Genomic DNA, 24381 nt, shown 5'->3' with positions numbered 1-24381 from the left:
ATCCACGATGGTTTCTTAATGCTTAGATGTTCTTTTGACTTTCAGCTGGAGCAGCTAAATAATTCTCTCTGTCGGTCCTGAGGAGCTGCCTCGGACCGCGGAAGGAGTTGCCTCCTCCCCCCCAATCAACGAGAGTCCTCCTCATCGGTAGTCACCCCTCCAGGGTGACTTTTCGGCCTGACTGAGGGTCTACCGGCAGAGGAAAAGCAGGCAATGAAGAGAGAGAGCCTCTTTGTATGCCTGCACCCACTGCAACCCAAACAGGAAGTCCTCTGTCCCCTTCTTCTATTGCCCTCAATCTTTCCCAGCATTAGGCTCTTCTCCAGTGAGTCCTTCCTTCTCATTAGGTGGCCAAAGTATTTGAGTTTCAACTTCAGGATCTGGCCTTCTAAAGAGCAGTCAGGTTGATCTCCTCTAGGACTGACCGGTTTGATTGCCTTGCAGTCCAGGGGACTCGCTGGAGTCTTTTCCAGCACCATAGTTCAAAGGCCTCAATTCTTTGGCGCTCAGCCTTTCTTATGGTCCACCTTTCAATATTTAGTGTAGGAAACCTTATTAAAAATTTCAGATTCTCACTGAATTTATCCAGTGAAGAGGATAAATTATTCTCTGCTTCTTCTGCTGAGTTACTCATACCAATGGGAAGTTATTTTCCTAATATCTAGCCACATCCATAAAACCAAATTGGAGTTTGTTGGCATAAAGCTAATGAGAATTTGACTGAGAAAACACTAAGAAGAAATTAAGAATGTATTACTGATAGTCTCAGAGTCAGAGGGTTTGATATACTTTTATAAGTAGTTTTATTTTTCTTTATTTTTCTCATTGATTGTATTGTGTCTTTTCAGGGCCATGGCACATATATATAGGGATGCTTACTGGTCACAGAATGATCTACATGAAAAAATACAGGAGGCTAAGAAACAAGTGACCAAAAGCAAGTTGGAAATGTTCACCCCGAACCGTTTGAAATACTACTATCAACAGCTGAATCAAAGGAAACAGGAGGGCTACCCGACAACTTTTATAGATCTCTGGGGACTCGTCATAGAGTATTTGTTAAATGATGGGGTATAGTCTAATATATTCTTTTTTACTTCCTAAGAATTATGGATACCTGTTATACATACATATAAAGGGTATTGTTGTGATAATATACTAATTAGAACACCAATGCCCATGGTAGATCTACCACTATTTGATAAACATTAGAAGTAAATATTCTGTTACATTAATAGTAAAAACATTAATTTGGGTTGCAGGTACCCAAGGTGTTTCCCTGAAAGATGCTTTTTGAAAAGGCAGCTGGACTTTCTTGTTTTTCTTTGAAGACGTTTTGCTTCTCATCCAAGAAACTTCTTCAGTTCTGACTGTATAGTGGGGAATGGAAGGATTTATACTCCTTGCAGAGAGCTGGTCATTTGCACTCTTTTAGAGAGTCATTGAGGCCACCTGGAGGTTTGTCTGTGTCCTCGGGGTACTGAGTAGTGCAAATGGGTATGGAGCCTTCTTGAAATTGCTAAAAGGACTGTGTTGTGGAGCTTTGCTTTCTGCGGGATGTTTTTTCTGCTCTGTCTCCCTTCATTGTTGAACACAGGACACAAGCTGTTGGGGATGAATCTGTGTTGTCTGCATCTGAAACTGAAGTGCAAATGGTTCCTGTAGTCTGCAATTTTTCTGGAAATCCATTCATACTCCAGCACCATTCGAAGGATGGTCATCCAAAGTGCATAGCTAAATGTCTAGGAAGATTCTCAGTCATTCAGGCCTCCCTTCAACAGCAAAGGGAGACAGGGCAGAAAAAACATCCTGCAGAAAGCAAAGCTCCACAACACAGTCTTTTTAGCAGTTCCAAGAAGGCTCCACACCCATTTGCACTACTCAGGACTCTGAGGACACAGACAAAAAAATGCAAATGACCAGCTGTCTGCAAGGAATATAAATCCTTCCATTCCCCACCATCCAGTCAGCTGAAGAAACGTCTTGGATGAGAAGCAAAATATCTTCAAAGAAAAACAAGTCCAGTTGCCTCTTGAAAAAAAGCACCTTTGGGACAATCATGACCTGGATGATTGAGAATCTCCATAGACATTTACCCAAGGTAGTATCAAGCAATTATGTCATTCTTACTGTCCCGAGTAAAAAAAAAACCCTTTGTTCATTTCATCTTCTGTTTTACCCACTCATGTTCAGTTGTTATATTTAGGTTTATCCTATACTGGGTTGCTTTAGGCATCTTTAATATTAAGATGATTTTCCACTTGTATTTGATTGTTATGTTATGTATCTATTCCATGCCTCTTTGATATTTTTTTCTCCTTTACAATTAGAAAGATAACCACAGGCTCTCAGACCAGAAAGAAGCTTTGATAAATGGGCAAAATCCCCTGCCCATCTATGTAACTATTAACATCAAGGACAAGTACAGCACTCAAGACTTCAAAGGTGACTAATAAGACTAAAGAGAGAGAGATTGTTTTTTTATTGTAACAAAATGAATTTTGCATTTACATCTATTTGGAGTCACAGAATATGAATGACAGGATTACATCCCCTGGTTATTAACATAGATGGCAGTCTCTAACCAACCTTGGATGATCTCCAAGTAGCTAAGCAAAATCAAACCTGGTTAATATTTAAATGGGTAGGGGGCATCGGGAGATCCCAGAATTGTAGACTAGGCGACAAAATAAAAGAAATCCCAGGAGGAGACAATGGCAACCAGTTTTATTGCCAATGAAGTTTTACCCATATCCCATGGGTAGGAGGAGGCCAGCTTGAGTTTTAAAAAAAATTATATGAGGGTAGAGTATATTTCTTAAAATCCATATCCTATGGAAATCTAGCATCATCACATCTGGCTGCCAATATTAATATCCATCCATCCAAAAATAAAATATTCAAATTTTAAGTAAAAATCCCAAAATATTTAAATCTGCTTGTTACTTGACCTACATACTATTTATATTCATTTTATATATAGATATAGAATGAGATTGATTTTGCTTTATGAAATATAGATCAGCCTATCTCCCATATATATTTATAACGAAGCTCATTTGATAGGATGAACTGAGGTTTTCGTTTAAGGCAAGTGAACTAAAAATAAAGGCTGGAAATCAAACTTCTGCACAATTAGTTCCAAGTATTTGAAAATGTGTTCTACTGAGCTGCAGTTTCATTTTACTGATATATATTTAGAAGTTATATTCAACTGGTGGGCTTGTTTATTTTTTTTTTCTATTTTTTTTTAAACTTTGAAGTCAGACTTGACCTTTAGTGACTGCCTGAGCAAGTCCCTGCAATTTTCTGAAATATTTTCAGATACAGTTTGTCATTTGGAGCATAATCCCGACTCTCTCTCATCAACCGGGTTCCAGTAGGTCGACCGAAACACGGATTCCTCCCTGATCTGGAGTGACAGAAGACCATAGTTCGGAATTGGTAATTCGGAAGACAAAAAACGTTTTGTCAAATGAGAATTCATTAACTCATATGTCAAAGTCAATAGAGGTCGACGTTAGGAGACACTGTTTCGCTTAAAGCAGCAAAGATTTTCAAATATTATTTGGTATATTTGCATTTCAGAAAGATATGGTTCCACTGATTAAAAAGGAAGCAAACAAACAAACAAAAATCTCATGAGCATATTTTAGCCTTGGCTTTCCTAAGCAAATAAATATACTTCATATTCTCATAAACAGTAAGCATCTTCGTTTAACTGTTTGTCTGTACATGCATGTAGGAAAAAAGAAAAAACCCTTTCATTGGAAATCTGGGTTTAAAAAATGTTCAACAAGAAATACTCTTTTGTTACTGAGAACCAGGAATAAATTTAAAACCCAAGGTGGTTTACTTTTCATTATGTTGTTTGTAAGCATTATATTCCACAGATGTTTAATTTTTCTTTTAATTTGTTCAGTTTATAAACTGATTTTATGATCCAAATGACTATAGATAACAAACAATTTATCAAAGCAATACACTTAAATGTATTTAAAATTTAAAGCTATCCCCCACCCCCACCTGGGCTCCTCTGACCATCTTTCAGCGCTGCTTATTCCAGCATATAAACCTTTACTAGTCAGAGTAAAGCAGGGGAGGGTTTGGACAGAGGGAGCTATAGAAGCATTACAAGACTGCTTTGAATGCACAGATTGGGGCATGTTTAAGGAAGCAGCTACTGATAACCAACTTACAAATGTTGAGGAGTATGCCACCACAGTGTCTGCATATATCCAAAAGTGCATAGAAGATGTCTGTGTCCTGAAAAGCATTGTTGTGAGGGCGAATGAAAAACCATGGCTGACTTATGAGGTCCGCAAGATGCTGAAAGCACGGAATGTGGCTTTTAAATCTGGTGACATGATGGCACTTAGAACAGCCAGAGCAAATCTGAAAAGTGCCATAAAAGNAATACATTTTTGGGTAGATTTGAGGCATCAAATAATACTCCTGCTAGGAAAGCTGTGCCCCATCCTGACGAGCAAGTGCTAAGTTTCTATGTCACCTCTGTCTGGAAAACACTGCAGAAAGTTAACATTCGGAAAGCAGCAGGCTCAGATAACATCCCTGGATGTGTCCTCAAGGAATGCACAGAGGAGCTGGCTTGTGTTCTCACACATATTTTCAATCTCTCATTGTAGCAGGCAGTGGTCCCATCATGTTTTAAGACAGCCATCATCTTGCCAGTGCCAAAAAAGTCCACAATTACAGGCCTCAATGATTACCATCCGGTTGCACTGACATCCACCATTATGAAATGCTTTGAGAAGCTGATAAAGGACATTAATGTATCTAGCCTCCCACTAGCATTTGACCCGCTTCAGTTTGCCTACCGACCAAATCGCTCTATGGAGGATGCTATTTCTTCCATTCTCCATCTGAGCTTGAAGCACTTAGAGGAAAGAAATGCTCATGTGCGTTTGTTGTTTGTTGACTTCAGTTCAGCGTTTAACACAATCATTCCCCAGCATCTAGTAGACAAACTGGGCCTCTTAGGCTTAAACACTCCTTTGGCAACTGGATTCTTGATTTTCTTACCAACAGGCCCCAATATGTGTGAGTTGGAACAAATACTTCTAATACCATTTCCTTGAGCACAGATTCTCCTCAGGGCTGTGTCTTAAGTCCGCTGCTGTTCACCCTGTTGACCCATGACTGTTGTGCTAGGTTTGCCACCAACTATATTGTGAAGTTCGCAGATGATACAACAGTAGTGGGCCTTATTCATGATGACAAGATGGAAGCTTACTGCAAGGAGGTTGAGGGTTTGGTGAACTGGTGTAAGGAAAACAGCCCAGTTTTAAATACTGGAAAAACCAAAGAGATCATTGTTGATTACAGAAAAGGCAGGCACAGCCACACATCTTTGTGCATAAATGATTCACCTGTGGAGATGGTTACCAGCATTAAATTCCTGGGTGTGCAGCTAACGAGTAGGCTGGCTTGGTCGCTCAACAGTGAGAAACTGGTAAAGCGGGCACAGCAGCGCCTGCATTTTCTGCATCGCATGAAAAAAGCACATCTTCCTTCCCCTGTCCTGACCACTTTCTACAGGGGGACGATCGAGAGCATCCTGTCACACAGCATCACAGTCTGGTTTGGAAGCATCACTGCTTCAGACAGGAAGGCGGTGCAGAGAGTGGTGAGAATGGCCGAAAAGATCACTGGCAGTCCCCTCCCTCCCATCCAGGACATAGCACAGAAGTGCTGTTTGAGGAGGGTCTGTGAGATTATCTGGGACACTACACATCCTCTCCACAACCTGTTTTCCTTGTTACCTTCTGGAAGGAGACTTCGTGGTATCTGCAGCAAAACATCCAGATTCAGCCATAGTTTCATTCCATATAGCATTAACCTTGTGAACCTTCTCAAGCTTCCTCCTTCCATTATATATTCAAGATGGACAGTATTTAACATTTATTTGTTATGTATATGTAGGGGTGTGGGTCTATACATATGTTGTATATAGTATGTTTTTAGGGTGTGTCATGTATGTGTTTCACTTTGAGAGCGGGCAACTAAATTTCATTTTTGATGTGTGCCGTTGTGCCCACAGTAAAAAAAATGACAATAAAGGTTATCTATCTATCTATCTATCTATCTATCTATCTATCTATCTATCTATCTATCTATCTATCTATCTATCTATCTATCTATCTATCTATCTATCTATCTATTTCAATGTAAACTTAAATACATTTTAATTTAAACTTTGCTTCCACAATTCAAGGCAGCTGATCTTCTCTCTAATTATGTCTGTAATAATTCTGTAAAGTAGATTGGCTGACTACCAGTCTATGGTTGGGACAGGATGGTTAGAAGGATGACAGGTCCAAATTAAGCAAGCAAGCCTCAATTGTTTAGCGCAATATTTAACCAAAGCATCCAATTTATGTTTTAATGTCTAACTCCAGTAACATTGTTTTCTGTATATATACTGTATATAGTTCTGCAATTTCCCGCAGGACTTCCCGCAGGACTTGAAAGAGTATCGTTTATCCTCTCTTACAACTCTTAGGATGCAGTCAATGCAACAAGATGATTCAGGATGGTGATTATCCATTAGAAGGATAATTTTAGGTTTCTCTTCCCAAATGTTGTTCCTCTTTGCATGATGGAAATTAATTTTGCTTTGCAGATTTGTTTATACTTGCTTACAAGTAGGAGTACTTAGGTATTATTTTTTCCTTATTCTTTTACAGAATGGCTAGAATTTACACCCTATGAGGTGGGATTTCTGAAGTATGGAGCGTTTGTGCATCCTGAGGACTTTGGAAGTGAATTTTTCATGGGGCACTTGATAAAGAAGCTTCCAGAAACCCGGATGTGCTATCTTCATGGTGATGTGATCAAATATCCAATAGAATGTCAAAGTATTATTATTTAGCACAGTGCTTTTTTTGTAAAAAAAAAGATGGCAGAACTCACACATGTCATACAAACTTGCCTTGCCTACCTTACAAGGTTCCATCCAAAAAAGGTGCCGGAACTCCGTTCTGGGCATTCTATGACAAAAAAAGCCCTGATTTAGCACTCATGGGAGGGTTTTTAATCTGATTCTTGAGCTAAGGGACAGTCAACATCAAGTCCTCCAGAAGTAGTAGAACTCCAAACTCCATTAGCCCTAGCAATAGGATCAGTGTCAAGAGATGAGGAGAGTTGGAGGATCATACATTGCCACTCTTGATAATTAACAAGAATCTATCAGTCTTTTTGTTTAGACCTTGGACAAAGCTAATTAATTATCAGAGTCGCCTTGAATCTTGAGATGGATGGCAAATAAATTTGAGAGGGGGGAGGAGAGAGAGATATACTCGGGAATTATTGACTTCTGGCTTTATTCTGAAGCCAGATTCAACCAAATAACATACGCTTCCAAAAGAAGATACAGGTTGAGAACATAGATACCCCTAGGTAACCATGATAATGAAAAACCGATGACATTTATTTATTTGTGATAATATGAGTATGAGTGTCCCAGCTTTTTGCATGTGAATATATACCCAAACCTAGCACATAAAACATTCATGAGTAGGAGTGTTCTTCTACTTCCATTCAGAACACACCAGATATTTGCAGTAGCCTCCAGCTCAACAACGTCTTTCTGTTTATATCTCTTTAAATGCCCATTGTTCACATAGGCATTCCAGAGATTTAGACAAGGTCTCTGTTATGGAGAAATCAGGAATGAGGAACTAAGACCTAGATTCAAGTCCAGTCTTAGTCATGAAAGACTGCTTAGTGACTTTAGGCTCATCACTGTCTCCAGGGCTGTTGTTATGAGTGAAGAATGGAGAGATGGCTATACATAATGCTTTGAGTTCCTAGAGGAAAAGAAACAAAACTAAAACTAACACATCAAGGGAGATCAACTGGGTCAGATGAATGGCAGGACTATTCTCAACTGAGTTGTTTTTAGGTTGCCAGTAAAGGTATCATTCTCTTCCCCCACAGGTATGTGGAGTAGTATATTTTCACTCAACTTGTTGTATATCTGGCATAGAGTTAACAGTTCAGAAGAATTCTGGCATCAGTGGACTCAAGACAAATTTATAAATATTGGTGAGTATCTTTCTTGCTTCTGCTTTGTGTGTGTTTCCACTGTTAAACCAATATGGATAGGGACAGTTTGGGGGAAAAAATTGACAAGATCTTATAGCTGAGTTCACACACTTCATGTGAGGCTTGTTTGGTTTGGGCTCTGCAGGCTAAGCCATTGTGATTTGTAAAATATGGTTTAATGTGTTGCAGGAAGGAACTGCAGCAGCCAACTGTGGTTTTATTCAGTAAATCATGGCTACACAAACCACGGCTTAGCAGCATGTGTGAACCTACTCTATATTCAGCCCATGAATGGCTTGTTTTGAGGATATTTTCCTTTAAATGATTCCAATACCCACAAGCCTACTTTAGCAAAAGACACTGTGGTACTGTAGTCTTAAAGGAGATATGAACCTCACGAGAAATATAACTCCAATATCAGGACAGCCTTACTGCTATTAGTCTTTAGATAGGAATGTAAAATGTAAAGTTAGAGTTGGATCAGAAATGATGGCTGCATGCTTGCTAATGAATCCCAGGATCAGTTGCGTGCTCAGAAGGGATGAAACTGGACAAGATGATGGACATGTGCATACAATGCCAATGGATGTAAAGAGGGCTAGAGCATGGGTCATAACATTGCACTTGCCTTCTAATGCATTTTGAGCCCTCACCACAGATGTCACTAATGAAGGTGAATATACATGTCCCAGGATAAGGTTGCAGGATTGAATCTCTTTTCATTTCTCAATTAGTCTTCAACACTTTTGAAAACATAGTACATGTTTGAATTATGAAAAAAAATACCTTTCTTATCCTTTGTGCCTTGTTGCAGATGAAGACCCACATTTACCTACAAAGCCCTATGAGCTAAAAAGCCGCATGTTTGTCCCACCTGGAGATCTAGCCACGAAACTTCGCGGGGCGTTGACAGATCGCCTGGCAGTTGCGCAGTATCACAATTTTCTGAAGGGTTTTCAGATGCACGACTGTTACATTGAGAATACGCATTTTCATAGATGGAAAGGTGAACAGCATATGCGATTTCTAACTATCATTAACATGGCATTAGGATTAGACTTTTTAAAATGTATTTCTAAATGAGTGCATTTGGGATTAAAATCTTAGGCTGGAGGTATACAATGTTCAGTTTAGGTCTGAACTTGGGTTCAAAATGCATGCCAAGGCCAATCCCTTCCCAAATTAAAAACAGTTAATATCATTGTTCTCCATATATTGTATATTATCTCTCTTCCACTTCATTAAGCAAAGTAGCTAATGAGTAGCAAATTTTAGAAGGACTTTGGGGACTGCACCAAAAACGTTGTGGGAATATGTAATAATGTCACAATGTTATATATTGTTTATATATGCTACTTTAGGCTATGATCCAGAAGTGGAGGCCCAGAGTTGCCTCGTAGTAAAATGGGCAGCAAACTTAATAAATAATAATAAGGTTTAAAAATTTGTTTCCCCTGTTCACTCATGATTGACTCAAGGGGGCAGTGTTCATCTCAGATTCTTAGGATAGGGAGCATTGTTTGAGAGACGCTTGTGTCATCTTATGGCCAGCATGAAAGTACGGAACGCAATAACCTTTCTTGCCAAAGTGGTACCTATTTATCTACTTACATTTGCATGTTTTCAAACTGCTAGGTTGACCAGAGCTGGGGCAAGCAATGGGCCCTCACCCAGTTGCACCGTGCTTGGGTCTTTCATGTGGGCTGTCAGCTTTCTAGCTGACAAGCCCAGCATCTTAACCATCAGATAAAGATTTCAAAAAAGGATATAGCAAAGAGAAACAAGTTTAATTACCATACAAACACACATTCAGAACCTTAATAATTCTTGTTTTTATAGAAGCATTGGACCTCCAATAAATAAGTACATTTTACAAGCAGTACTAATTCCCTGATTTTTCTTATACCTACTAATACATGCTTCAATTGCCATTTACTGCTATGCAATACGTATTTTACCCAATGTTAGTCAAGTTAATATAAACAAGGAACTTACACACTCTATCATTTCTTCTGCATAGCACACTAGAATAATTTCTGGCTTTGCTTATGACTCATGGTCTGTGATAGTTGAATTTTAAATTTAAAGTTCAGAATTAAATAGAAATACTTAAGTGCACTTTGTAGGGAGGAGCATATTCAACACACAGCAAACCATAAGTTATAATTGATGCAGCCAAAAGGATGATTAAAACTCATCAAAGAACTTTGAATTTAATGCAATTAAATAGTAGAAAAATAACATTATTTCCAGATGACAAAGATATGTGTTTCCTTTCTAGCTACTACATTGGATTCTTCCCCCAATCAGCTAACAGAATATGACGACCACCTGGGCCTGGTGGATGCTGGATTTTTCATCAATACAAGTTGTCCACCACTGTTAAGGCTAGAGAGGAAAGTGGACGTCATTCTGCATTTGAGTTATAGTGCAGGTTCACAAACATTGGTAATAGATTTTATTTTATTGCTTGCTTGCTTATGTCTGATATCTATGGTAGAAGCTATACAATGCATTGAATAGGTATAACAATCTCAGTGGAATTTGCCCGCAGAATTTTTTTTAAAATAGTAAAAGAAAAGATTGAGGACATACATGAAAACATATATTTATGCAATTGTCTACTTGAGTGTTCTGAAAGAATTACCATAAAGCTCAATGAGTCTGACTTCCAAATGAGAGTAGGATTACTCTTTTAAAAGATAAAAACTGGATAAAAAATGTTAGCACTTTCAGTAAGGGGTATCTATCAGGGGAGGGAAGTGGCCACAATGATAGCCCTGCTCCTTTTTACATATATTACATGTGCGAGACATATAAACAAGGAAAAAGGCGATGGGCTTTGATTGCACAGTCACAGCTGTCAACTTGGACATTCCTGCTTGTGAGTTCATTGAAGCCTGGCACTCCACAAGCAATTTCATCAACAGATACATTGACTTACAACCAGCCTACAAACCTCTCAGAATCCAAATCAACCACACAGCCAATCAGAGACAGCACCAACCCTCAACCAACCCATGCAAGATCCCTCCTCCCCCCACCAGCAGTTTATCTTCCAATGATTCTGACCTGATGTAAACTCCCCATCACAAGACTCATCACAAGCCTCTCCCTGATGACTCATACCTGGCCCATCACAAGGCCCTCACTTGACACACGCACACAGTGCTTTTTTGCTAAAAAAAAAAAAAAGGTGCTGGAATTCACACACGTCATACAACCTGCCTTGCCTACCCTACAAGGTTCCATCCAAAAAAGGTGCCGGAACTCCGTTCTGGGTGTTCTATGAGAAAAAAAGGCCTGCACCCACAGCTTATAAACAGAAGAACATTGACACTGACATCCCCTAAACTCTGCTGAAGATGTTACCTAGCCTGGTAACAAAATGTTCAGAAACCAACCCACAAATTCGGAGAATGAACCTTCACCCTCACTCTTTTGCTGTTTAATTCAAAAAGTAGCACCTTTCTAAAATGTTTAAAATCATATTTAAAAAGCAACAAAAATAAAAGCAAGTCCAAAGTGTTTAAGAAGTGAAGCTTGGTTGAGCTTTATGTACTTAAAAGTGGCTAAGCCTAAGGTCATTATTATGAGCAGGGAACAATGCTTCCAAAGCTCTCAGATGCTCTGCTCATAAGGTGGCCACAAAACCTCAAGTCCTGTGATCCATTTACAAGAAACACCTGTGCAGAGTACACAAGGGCAATCTCGAAGATTTCTCCTTAATCCGGAAATAATGTTGGAGATCTGGATCTTGCAGCCAGCTGTTTATTACAAAGTAACACTGCAAAAAGTATCTAATTTGCCATGTCTCTCAGGCTGAAATGTTTTAATATATTTTTGATTATTATATACACCATCCAGAGTATCTAGGTGAGATCAGTAGTTACACAAGTGTGATTAAATAAATAATGACATAATATATTTTGTGTAACATATTTCAGACATGTTAGACAACTGCCTGAGGTGGTTCAGTTCCTAAAGCCCTGATCTCAGTATAGTAGGAAGAAATTAGTTTATGTGTTTAAAACCTCTAAATCAGGATCACAAACATAGTGTTAGAAAATAAGTCCATGATTGAAGACAGGCTATTTCATAGCAATGTAGACTAGACTAGATTAGACTAGACTAGACTAGACTAGACTAGACTAGACTAGACTAGACTAGAATAGAATAGAATAGAATAGAATAGAATAGAATAGAATAGAATAGAATTCTTTATTGGTCAAGTGTGACACAAGGAATTTGTCTCCGGTGCATAAGCTCACAGTATAGATATAAATAGCAAGTAATAGGTCATAGGTCATAATCATAGTTACAATTGTTAATTATAAATTACAAACAATTGATAAATCATAAGAAATCATTTGTCACTCAAATGTAAGATAATGCAGTCTATGTAAAACATTGTCCTAAATTCAGATATTGCTAGTCTTTATGATTGCATTATATCACTACATGGAAACTAATCAAGGAGAGAAACAACCTAGAACTAAGGAGAAACTTCCTGACAGAACAATTAACTAGTGGAACAACCTGCTTCCAGAAGCAGTGAATGCTCCAACACTGGAAGTTTTTAAGAAGAGACTGGACAGCCATTTGTCCAAAATGGTATAGGGTTTCCTGCCTGAGCAGGGGGTTGGACTAGATGAATAATAATAATAATAATAATAATAATAATAATAATAATAATAATAATAATAATAATAATAATAATAATAATAATAATAATAACAACAACAACAACAACAACAACATTATAAGAAGCAAAGATTTCACCATGAGCTTATTCCATTGAATAGTTTCACAGTTTAATTTCTAATTCTAATTTTTGGGTTTGTAAACCCAAACTTTTCTGTTGAACTGGTACTATATAATTGGTATTTTATTGTAGTGTAGTAAGAACAATTGGGATTCACAATTACTTACTCTCATTTCTCATAAAATCTCTTTCTTTGATTTTTCTATGAGCATAGCCTCTAGAAGATGCTTGCAAGTACTACACAGAACAAGGGATTCCATTTCCAAATGTTGCCTTAACAGATGAAGATAGGAAACACCTGAAAGAGTGCTACTACTTCAATCAGTCAGAGATATCCGATTGCCCCATCTTAGTTTTCTTTCCATTAGTGAATGATACTTTCCAATATTATAGTGCACCTGGTAAGTTATTGATGGTAATCAGGCAACTGGTTATAGTTTATTTGGAGGTTACAGCTTTGCTTTTGCTGGAAAAAGTATTATGTGCTTAGATTTTGCTTATGCAAAATCACACATAATACTTGATTAGGGAATGCTGATGTTTGCAAAGATCCATTAGGGCTAACAGCTTGCTTTGACTCCCTATGTTTACTTCTTTTGAATTGTGAAAATAAAAAGTAAACATACCATAATTAACAACAATTTACAGTATGCTTGAAAGATAGTGGAACAAAAGATGAATATAGTTTCTTTGTGTTACTGTGAATTAGGCAACTACGTTTGTAAATCAGTTCTCTTTTCTTACTAAAGATAATATATCAGAATACATTATAGAATAGGGATGGTCATCTCCTGTCCTATGGTCTCTCCAAGACCCCATTTGCAGTGTTCTGGCATCTCCAAAAGTTGACTTGGTGTTTTGAAAATTCATTAAAATTTTTAATTTAGGAGACAAGCCATTCCAATTGTCACCATTCCCCCTCCACCCCAGACACAGAAACTACACTGCTGCAATTCAACTATTTTGCCACAAAATGTTGATAATAAGTGGAAAGTTTGCCTTTCAGAGATTCAGTTTCCCATGTTCACTCCCCTACCTAAAAGGATCAGCCTGTAGAGCAGCGGTTCTCAACCTATGGGTCGCGATCCCATTTGGGGTCGATCGACCATTTCACGGGGGTCGCCAAGCAAGGCTGTCCGCCATTTTTTCCCCCTTTTCCGGCGGGTGCCTTACCTCCCTTGAGCTTGAGCTGGGCCAGCTGGTGGTTGGCCTGCTCCGTCTCTGCCGCTTGCCAGCTACGCCTCGGCCGGCGCATGGGGCGGAACCACGCATGCGCGGTGCTCCCGGGCAGGGAAAGTCCTCGACTTACGACCGGTTGGGTAGTCCTCAACTTACGACCGGTTTAGTCCTCGACTTACGACCAGTTGGGGATCGCAGCATTAAAAAGGTTGAGAACCACTGCTGTAGAGAGCCATGGTGATGGCCTTGAAGGGAGTATTCAGAAACCATTACAGAAACAACAAAGCCAGAACACTCCTTTAGCTTTAGGAAAGGAAATAGTGTTAGGAACAGTCTTAGGCTAGCTCCTCTTTGACTCGGTGGGGTAGAAGATGTAAGAAAGGTAAAACACAACTGATTTGCAAAAGTCTATCTCAATAAAGCCTATCTCAATAAAGTATCATTGTAACTTTCCCCTGGAGTAAGTTTCCTAGTTTAGTCTACTTCAGGGGTCTTCAAACTTGGCCCTTTTATGACTTGTGGACTTCAACTACCAGAATTCCTCAGCCAGGCACGCTGATACAGCTCTACCCTTTCTTTTAACTCATCATCATCATCATCATCATCATCATCATCATCATCATCATCATCATCATCAATTACCTTTCAGATAGTCAGGAAGAAAGCTGAAATTCCTGACCCTGTGAAACTTATCCTTGATAAGATTTAAGGGTATAGTGAAGTAAGGGAGAGGGACACATTTTCTGATGCTCTTATTCTCATATATTCTCATAAACTTTGACTGATACCTACCAATCTCTCTCTCTTTACCTTTCTGGCACTGAGGTTCTAAGCGCATGGACCAGTCAAACTCAGAAGCCAATGGCAGTGATAAAGGGAGGAGTGCATTGTTGAATTTTCTTGTCTGAACTTGCAGCCCTCTCTTTGACCTTGGAAGGAGAAATCTGAAGAGGCTGTATTCCCCTGAAATGCTGTACCAGAGGCTATATGACTGCAGCCTTTATTTGGCCAAAATAAGATTGTGCCAACGGGTACAGGATCAAATGAGCTCATTTATATTAAGCTAGATTAGATTTAAAGAATAAAGTCCACATGCTAAAAACTTTTCATTAAATGTATTTTTCCTCCTGAAATAAGCCAATGATAAAATAACCTTCAATTTTTTGTTATTCATTCTAGGTGAGAAGCGCTCCGAAGCCAATATGGCTGGAGGCAACATTGACGTTTCTAGTTGCAAAACCCCATATTCCACTTACTGCCTGAAATATTCAGATGAGGATTTTGACAAGCTTGTGAACCTAAGCGAATACAACATCCTGAATAACCAGCACCTGATTTTTCAGGCTTTGCATGCAGCAATTGAACGGAAAAAGCAGCACTGCTGCAAGAATTAAACTCCTTTCTATGCGTCATCATAAATGGATTGTAGTTGTCTTTTTTTCCCTTCTCAAATTAATTACTTTCTACATTAGCAAAGCATTATTATACTTTAAAGGCAAACAAGTTGTCAAAGAATGACACAGCATCACCCCAGCCCTGTAGGCATTTCTGTCAATGTGTCAGTATCTTTAGATATTCAACTATAATTATGTTCAAAAGTGCTAAATGCATTGTAGATTTTATCCTGGCATCCACCCATCGCACCATCTGAAATTTTAACATGTAAGTCTGAAAAAATGGACTAATACTGTTATTTGCATCAAGAATAACAGTGGAATGGGCGGTCAGGAGACATTCTGCTGCTCTTTGCACATGCAGAATGGAAAATGTTGTGAACCTTGTTACAGAGCAGTCGTAAGGCTTCCTCTGCATTTTTCCCCCATTAAAAAGTAGAGGATTTCCCCCCTTTTTTTAGCAATATGAGACCCTGGTAATCAAACTGGGAAGCTTGCATTTATTGGATAAAGCTTTCAATTATGGTACAGTCTTTCCGTGAAAAGGAAAAAAAAGTTTAAGGCTAGCAGTGCTACTCCAGCATTGAGAATATAGTTTGCCTTTCTTGCAAAATAAAATCACCTGTTGCTCCTTGTCCTGGCTTCCAACAGTTCTCCTTTCATTCTGGCTTGATAAAGCAGGGGTCTTCAAACTTGGTCCTTTTATGACTTGTGGACTTCAACTCCCAGAATTCCTCAGCCAGGCACGCTGTACAAGTCTTGGCTTAGCAGCATTTTAAAGGAGCAAAGCTTGACACTGTCCTTTATTCCCACCAACATTTTTTTTTACTTTGGAGAAAAAGATGAGAATGAAGGTGATGGAACCTGCAGAGACAGGGCAAGTCAGTCACTTATTTAAACAGGCCTAGCTCTGCAATAAGCAGGCCTATCTATGTATCACCCATGTATGTATGTATATATGTGGTTGCTAGGAGCTGAAAATGACTTGATGGCACACACAGGTAATCCGCAACTTACCCAATTACCACAATTGGGACCAGAATTTCCATTGCTAAGCAAGGGGTTGTCTGTCATGCCCAATTCTGCTACCTTTTTTGCCTCAGTTGTTAAGCAAATCACTATAGTTCAGTGAATCATGTGGCCATTAAGTGAATCTGGTTCAGGATTCTTTTTTTCCCCCTACCATATTAAGTGGGCTGATAGATACACTTAGTCTGGCTCTTCTGCTAGGACCTGTCTGACGTGGGTGATGCTTGCTGCAAGCATAGTTTTCCACCTCATCAGGGCATCACAAGCCCCTCACCCAAGACAACAGGATATCTATGGAGAGTATTTGTCAGGTCCACTATTCATATGCTGGTGCCCAGCCATCGCGCTGAAGGAGGAGGGTGTCCTGTCATCTCGCTGAGGGGGGGAGGGAGGATGGCATGCTTGGGATTTTTTTCTTCTGCTGTTCCATTAGGAATTATGGAGGGGGACTGTCTTTGGAGATGGGACAAACTCCTTCCCAGCTGGTTTTTGCCAGGTTCCAAGGCCATTGCACCCTGAGTGTGATCTGTTATCTGCCTACCACCTCAGAGTTCTCAAAACATCTTCTTTTGCATTGCATTGGCTGCCAGTGGATTGGTCAGGGGGTTTGGGATTGGGAAACTGAAAGAATTTGCGCAGGATCTTCAGATTCCTCCTGATTTTACTGCATCCAGTTTCTCTCAGTAAAAGTTCTTATGATTCAACTTGATGGATTTAAGAGTCTTACTTTCCTGAGGGAGGGGGGGGGCGACTGGGGCAGGTCTGACAGTATTTATTATTATGGTTGGGGCACAGACAGCCAGATGTTTAGACTGGGTTTGCCATTTTTGTCCACCTATCAAGTTCTTCCCAAGGGCCTTTTTGTTATTATGATGATTGTTGTTAATATTGTGGAAGGTATTGGCATGATTTTGCAACTCTAACAATGATGCTACAATGAACCAAATCACATGTTAGCATTCCTTGATATCTGTGAACAAGTGGGCAATGGACTCAGGTGCTACAGATGGGCAACTAGGACCTAGCCCTGTAGGATTAGTGGAAGAACAACAACCAGATAAGACAAACATATACTGTGTTTGAAAATTACACCATTTTGGGCTGCTATTACAAACCAGAACCAGCAAATGGAGGTACTTAAAGTGAATGTTTGAACTTTGGAAAATAATTTATCCAGATTCAAATATTACTGAACAACAATTAGCAGACCTGAGGAGATTTGTTACCATATAAATAAAATAGTCAGGAATGCAGAACTGGAAGAGATTAAGAAAAACTGTGAAAATGGAATACCCCAAAATAATAGTAGAATAATAGAAGAAACTCAGATAGTAACAGTTGCAAATATAAAGGGAAAAAACTGACATTAACTAGAGAAATGATAATTTGAAGAAGTAATAATAGAGCCAGTATAGATTAGCACTGAAATAACCTATGAAGTGACTTCTATACCCCATCCAACAAGAAGAATTAGAAGATTATGGCATACATAGAATTATGACAAAGTGATAAGCCATAAATGATAAATTATGATTAATGATAAGACAAAGACTGACAGCCAGTGGTGGGTTTCAGCCAGTTTGCACCACTTCGGTAGAACCGGTAGCTAATTTTTTGTTGCCCGGGCTAGAATCGACTTCCGGAAGCAGCATCCACACAGAGAACCAGTTGTTCACATATTTGAATCCCACCACTGCTGCCAGCATTGAAAGTAGTGCCCCAAAAGACAAGATAAGGAAAAAACAGAAGCAAGTAATTTAAAGATCATGAAAGAGAAAAAATGGGAGACTTAAGGATCAAGACAATCTTCATAAATAATATTGGCTTTGCACCAGAAAAAATGAAGAAACTTTAGAAACATAAGGCAACAAATAATAGCAAGAGTGAGGAAAATTTAATGGAATGAGGCATAAATCATCCAGTTTAAGCAAAACCAGCTATTAGAACCAGCGCCAATTCCAAATTTAGACAGTATACTTATACTCAAGTATAAATGGCATTAGAAATTCTGAAAATGGAAAACAAATGAAAAGAAAACAATCCAGTTTTGGAAAGATCTATGCGAAATTCAAAAAGACTATAATAAAAATGCTATATGGATAAAGTAATTTGAAGATGAATTTAGTAAAAATCAAATGAATAAAATAATAATGTAACAATAATGATTAAAAATCATGTGAAAAGGATTAAAAATTGGACATCTCCTGGAAATCAACAATTGCATGACTTTTGGTTCAAATATCTGATAGCTTACATACAATTATAGATAAATAGCTTAATGAAATATTGCATAAAGAAGACTTCAATGGCTGGTTAACAACTGGCAAAACTTATCTGATTCAAAAAGATCCAGCAAAAAGACCAGGAAACTATATGCCAATAGCATGTTTGCCTAGAATATTTGAATTACTCAAAGGCATAATAACAGACAACATCCAAAATTATTTAGAAGAAAATAACATCCAGTAGAATGGAAAGGAAATAAAAAGAAAAGCAACGGTACAAAAATTAACTTTTGATTGATAAAATAGTTCTGGAGAATTACAAAAGCTGAAAAACCAATTTACATATTGTTTGGATTGATTATAAAAAGGGTTTTGATTCATTACCACATAGCTGGATCATCAAGCATTTGGAAACAACTGGTGTCAGTAAAAACATTAGAATAGAAAAAATATAGAAAAAATAATAGAACAGTAGAAGACATGATTAGTGTTTGGAAATAATTATCCTTGTTATTTGTCATTACTATCATTCTGTTTTGGTGGTCCTGAAGAAAACAAATTTTGGCTAACAAACAACAAAAAATACTACCGAATAACTTTATATGGATGATTTTGAAGCTTTATGGAAAATCAGGAATCAAAATTTAGTTATTGATAAATATCATAAGAATTTTTAGCCCAGATATAAAAGACAAAATTAAATGATGGAAACACCATCAAAGCCATCAATACCTGGGCTATACCTGCTTTAGTTATGTGCCCCTCTTTCTACTTTTTATACTTGTCCTTTTTGTCTTTCAATTTATCAGAGAGTTCATGCTGGTTTCTTCTTCATTGGTATTGTGCTAAGCTGGGCTTTTATAATCTCACTTTTCAAAATTTCCCAAGCTTCTTGAGTTGTTTTCCCCTTGAGGATTCTCATCCAACTGAATCCTTCCCAAGCTCTTGCTAAGTTTGTTCAAATTAGCTCTTTATAAGTCCAAGATTCTAGTTTGACTGTATTCTATTGTTTGTGCTTGCATAATGTTGAATTCCAATATTGCATGGTCACACACACCCCCAAGGTTCCTGTGGTTTCAACATTTTCTATCATTTCATCTCTGTTAGTAAGAATTAAGTCTGATATGGCTGATCCCCTAGTTCCCTTCTCTATTTTTTGGGAGACAAAGTTGTTTGCTAGGTTTGTCAGGAATCTGTTTGATCTTCCCCTTGGTGCAGAGTTTGTCTCCCAGTTGATGTCAGGGTAATTAAAGTCCCCCATTACTATTGTGATGTGCTTCCTACATACCTTCATTAACTGAGTAGCAAAAAATTCATCTATTACTTCTGTTTGGCTGGGTGGCCTATAGTATACACCTATGGCAATGTCATTTTTTCTCCTTTTTATATTGACCTGTGTCATCATATACTGCTGGAATTATTACATGGACATAATCTTAACTGGATAAACAAGAAAGTTAATACTCACTATGCATTACATCCCCACAGGAATATTAATAGATTATACCTGGAGGCAGAAGTTTACTTCAGGTCAAACAAACTGTCAAAGAAGAATAGCATACATTGGCATACATAAAAGATAGCTAAGAAAACAAGCATTGATGCCAGTTAAAAATTGGAACTTACTGTACTTGCAGGAAACAGCACATTGAAATAATGTAATAAAAAAACAGAATGCTGGCACAGAAAAGCATGGTAAATTTCTTCAAGGATCAAGGAGAAAGCGGATAAAGATAACATCTGATAATGGCATACAGCTGGAATATTTAAAAAAAAGAAAAAAGAAAAGAAAGTGAAGGCTTGATTTTGGATGTACAAGAACAAGCTATTTGAACTAATGTGATTAAGGCCAAAATTGAAAAGTCATTAAACAGTAGATTGTGCAAAGAAACAGAAGAAATGGTAGATCAAATACTCAGGTCATGCAAGAAAATTACCCAAATTGATTATAAAAAAACATAACACAATTGCCAAAACAATTCACTGGAATACCTGTAGAAATTTACATGTACTGGTAATGAATAATTAGTGGGAATATATAATTGAAGAAGTCATAAAAATTAGCAGGTTAAAATATTGTGGAATTTCCAAATACAGTCTGGTAGAGTCTTGGCTTGTATTACACCAGACACAACTGTGCTTAAAAAGAAACTGTGAATAATTGATGTGGGCAATATCAGGAGACAGTAGAATAGAAGACAAAGAATTGGAGAAGATCAAAAAAGTATCCAGATCTGAAAACTTGAAGTTGAAAATTCTGGCATAAATCAGTTGTGGTAGACCTCCCATTGGTTATTAGCACTCTGGGTACCACACCCAAAAAAAATCTTGGACAGCACTTAGAAAATCTGTGCATTGACAAATTTTCTTTCTTTCTTTTTTTTAAAAAGGCAGTGCCTTTATTAGAATCAATGAAACTGTCACAATATAGTTGGAAATTTGTTACATTTCAGCAACAATGTTCCAGAAGAGATTCTAGTACATATAAATTTGACACCTGGATTCAACAAGAACAGTGTCTAATTCACTATATATCTTGCAAAAAAAACATACTGTACATCCTGTTTTGCCAATTTGTCAACAGTGTAGAGAACAACCATATGTTCTTTTTTTGTGTGAAAGTTTTTATTGGGTTTTTCTCCATACATTCAGTAATAATTTTTCAACAAATGTGCTCTGAGTTTACATTTACTAATACATATTTAATTTCTAATCCTTTATTCTTTCCTCTAGCCATCGATAAAATAAGTCCCAAGTTTGATAATATTCTGTTTCTTCTTTTTCTTTCAGTCTCATAGTCAGGCTGTCCATCTCTGCGCATTCTAGTATTTTTTTAATTATTTCTTCATCTGATGGTATTCCTTCATTTTTCTGGTATTGCGCAAATATAATTCTTGCCGCTGTTGTGACATGCAAAATCAATATGCTTTGTTTGTTAGTCTTTTCTGGCATTATACCTAATTTAAAAAGTTCAGGTTTAAAATCTACATGTTCTCCCAACATCTTTTCTAGCCAGGCATGTATCTTTTTCCAATAACTCTTTACTTTGTCACAAGCCCACCAAACATGATAATAAATGCCTGACTTATACCTACATTTCCAACATCTATCTGACATGTTTTTGAACATTTTTGCTAATCTTGCTGGTGGCAAGTGCCATCTATAAAACATTTTATATAAATTTTCTTTGTAGGAATTGACATTGTCAGTTTGTAATTTCTTTCCCATAAATTTTGCCATTTTTCTAATTCTATATTGTATCCAAAATTTTTCGCCCATCTTGTCATTGTTTCTTTAACTTGTTCGCTTTCCATTTTCAAAGTTAATAGAAAATTATACATTTTCTCAATTAGTTTCTCATCAGAAGTTAACAATGTTTTATCAAAACAGTTTGTTCCTTATAAAATCCATACAGTTTAACATTTTTATCATATCTAGCTTGCATTTGTAAATGTGCCCACTATGATAGATTGATATCCTGATTTTCAATTTCTTGTTTAGATTTTAAATTCCCTTCAGAGTTTAGAATATCTCTATATGTCCAGATTTTTTCAAAGTTCACTAAATTTGGGTGTACAAATGCTTCCATTATTGACAACCACCCTGGAATTTTCAAATATATTTTACATTTTTCCCCGTGTTGTTAATTATGCATTTCGTATATAGTGATTTTGGAAATATTTATGAACTTTGTTTTTCCCATACCATAAAAAAATGTGCCACCCCAATTGTAAATCATGCCCCTCCAGATATAACAGCCTTTTATTTCTAAAAGTTATCCATTCTTTTACCCATGTTAATGCAGATGCTTGATAATATAAAACCCACTCTGGTAAACCAAGATCTCCATTTTCCTTGGAATCTTGTAACATTTTCATCTTAATTCTAGCTTACTGTCCTTGCCAAATAAATTTCAAGATTAATAAATTTAAGTTTTCAAAGAATTTTTTCTCAAGTTTTATAGGTATTGTTTGGAATAAGAATAAGATTTTCGTTAGTATGTTCATTTTCACTGTAGCAATTCTTTGTAATATTGACAATTGCAATTTTTTTTCCATTTTTCCAAATCCAATCTTATTTGATTCAATAGCTTCGTATAACTATCTTCTTTTATCGTTGAACATCTTGCTGTTAAATATATTCCCAGATATTTGACCTTTTTAACTATTTGCAATTCTGTTTTTTCCGACATTTGTTTTTGGGGGTTTTTTTTTGCTTATCTGTAAGGTTTTTAACTATTACTTTGGTTTTTTCTCTGTTTATTTTCAGTCCTGCCATTTCTCCGTATTGTTCTATCTTCCCCAATAGTTTAGGAATCATCTCCAAAGGTTCTTCTAGAATAAATACCAAATCATCAGCAAATGCTTGTAATTTATATGTTTCACCTTTTATTTCTAGTCCTTTAATTTCTATATCTTGTCTAATATTTCTATTTAGAACTTCCAAAGTGAAAATAAATAACAATGGAGATAATGGACATCCTTGCCTTGTGCCTTTTCTTATCTCAAAGTTCTCATATAATCTCTGTTCACAATCACTTTCGCTGTTTGTTTATTGTATATTGTTTTTATCATGTTTATAAAGTTCTGTCCAAAATCCATTATTTTTAATTACTGAATCATAAATTGCCAGGAAACATTATCAAATGCCTTTTGAGCATCTAGAAATATTAGTGCCAGTTGTTTCCCTGGATGTAATTCATAATATTCCAATACATCCATTATCACTCTTAAATTATTTTTAATTTGTCTTTTTGGCAAAAAAAAACCCCAAACATTTTGGTCTGAATGTATAAATTCAGTTAGGAATCTTCTCAGTCTCTCTGCCATTATTGAAGTAAAAATTTTATAATCCACATTTAGTAATGATATCGCTGTTGACAATCAGCTGTTTAGCGGAGCGCCATGGCTCCTCGCTTTTCTTCTGGCTGGTGCTGACTTGGGCTGATTTACCAGGCAGCCTTTCCTCCATCCTTTTGGAGGGTTTCTTCAGTCCGTCTGGACCGACTGCCGTCTGATCCGGACTCCTGAGGCATCCCTCCTTCTTCATTGCCCCTCCCAGGGCAACTTTATGACCCTTTGGGATCACTGGGCAGAATGAAATCGGGCTAAGAAGCTGGAGCCCCGGCTTCTTCCACCCGTCTCATTTAACGCCAAACTGGAAACCTCTACAAATTTTCTTATCAGTAAGGTCACATTACTGGAATCCACACATCTACTACACTAATACATCATGATATCATGATATCCTAGTTTGTGGATATAGATATGAATACAGAAAGCCAACACTATGGTAGTTAAAGAACTGGCAGCTATGATTTCCCATTGTTGTGTACTGTAAATAATAGTAAGTGCTCCAGTAGAGTAACCATTGGGCAGAATTTTGAGAATCAATTGTTTATTACTATTGGGTTTTTTTTCAAAACTTGACCCCAGTCTAGCACTATAGAAGAAGAGACACATATTTAATATCCAGCTGGGTAACCATTGTTATCTTTTCAACTAATGTTTTTCAATAAAGAAAAATAATTTTAGAGTCAATATCAATCAAGTTGGGAAGAAAAGATTTGTCTGTTCATGCTATTAGCAATGGTTTCTTCGAAGGCATGTCATGCCTTGGCATTTGCTGTAATACTGATGTAAGGCGGAAATTATTACTTTTTTGTTGTTCCAGAAGAAGAGAAGGTGTGGCTCTGAATCATTTTTAAAATAACTATCTACTT

The 24381-nt window shown here is 37.4% G+C and overlaps 1 protein-coding gene across 1 annotated transcript in view; it reads left to right on the top strand.

Moving 5' to 3' along the window:
- The window catches only part of LOC107287431 (cytosolic phospholipase A2 epsilon-like), a 38558-nt gene extending 23153 nt beyond the window's left edge, over nt 1–15405 (top strand). Inside the window, exons 15-22 of the mRNA XM_029284132.1 lie at nt 849–1071; nt 2331–2445; nt 6708–6845; nt 7960–8067; nt 8882–9073; nt 10349–10515; nt 13047–13233; nt 15191–15405. Of these exons, the coding sequence (XP_029139965.1) occupies nt 849–1071; nt 2331–2445; nt 6708–6845; nt 7960–8067; nt 8882–9073; nt 10349–10515; nt 13047–13233; nt 15191–15405 (1345 nt within the window). The remainder of the gene's footprint in view (nt 1–848; nt 1072–2330; nt 2446–6707; nt 6846–7959; nt 8068–8881; nt 9074–10348; nt 10516–13046; nt 13234–15190) is intronic.
- Nucleotides 15406–24381: the final 8976 nt, after the last annotated feature.

The sequence above is a fragment of the Protobothrops mucrosquamatus genome, unplaced genomic scaffold (genome assembly GCF_001527695.2).
Source record: "Protobothrops mucrosquamatus isolate PMUCROS unplaced genomic scaffold, P.Mucros_1.0 scaffold387, whole genome shotgun sequence".
Classification (NCBI taxonomy): Eukaryota; Metazoa; Chordata; class Lepidosauria; order Squamata; family Viperidae; genus Protobothrops; species Protobothrops mucrosquamatus.
Note: the sequence above shows the minus strand (reverse complement) of the source record. Positions and strands in the feature narration are given on the sequence as shown.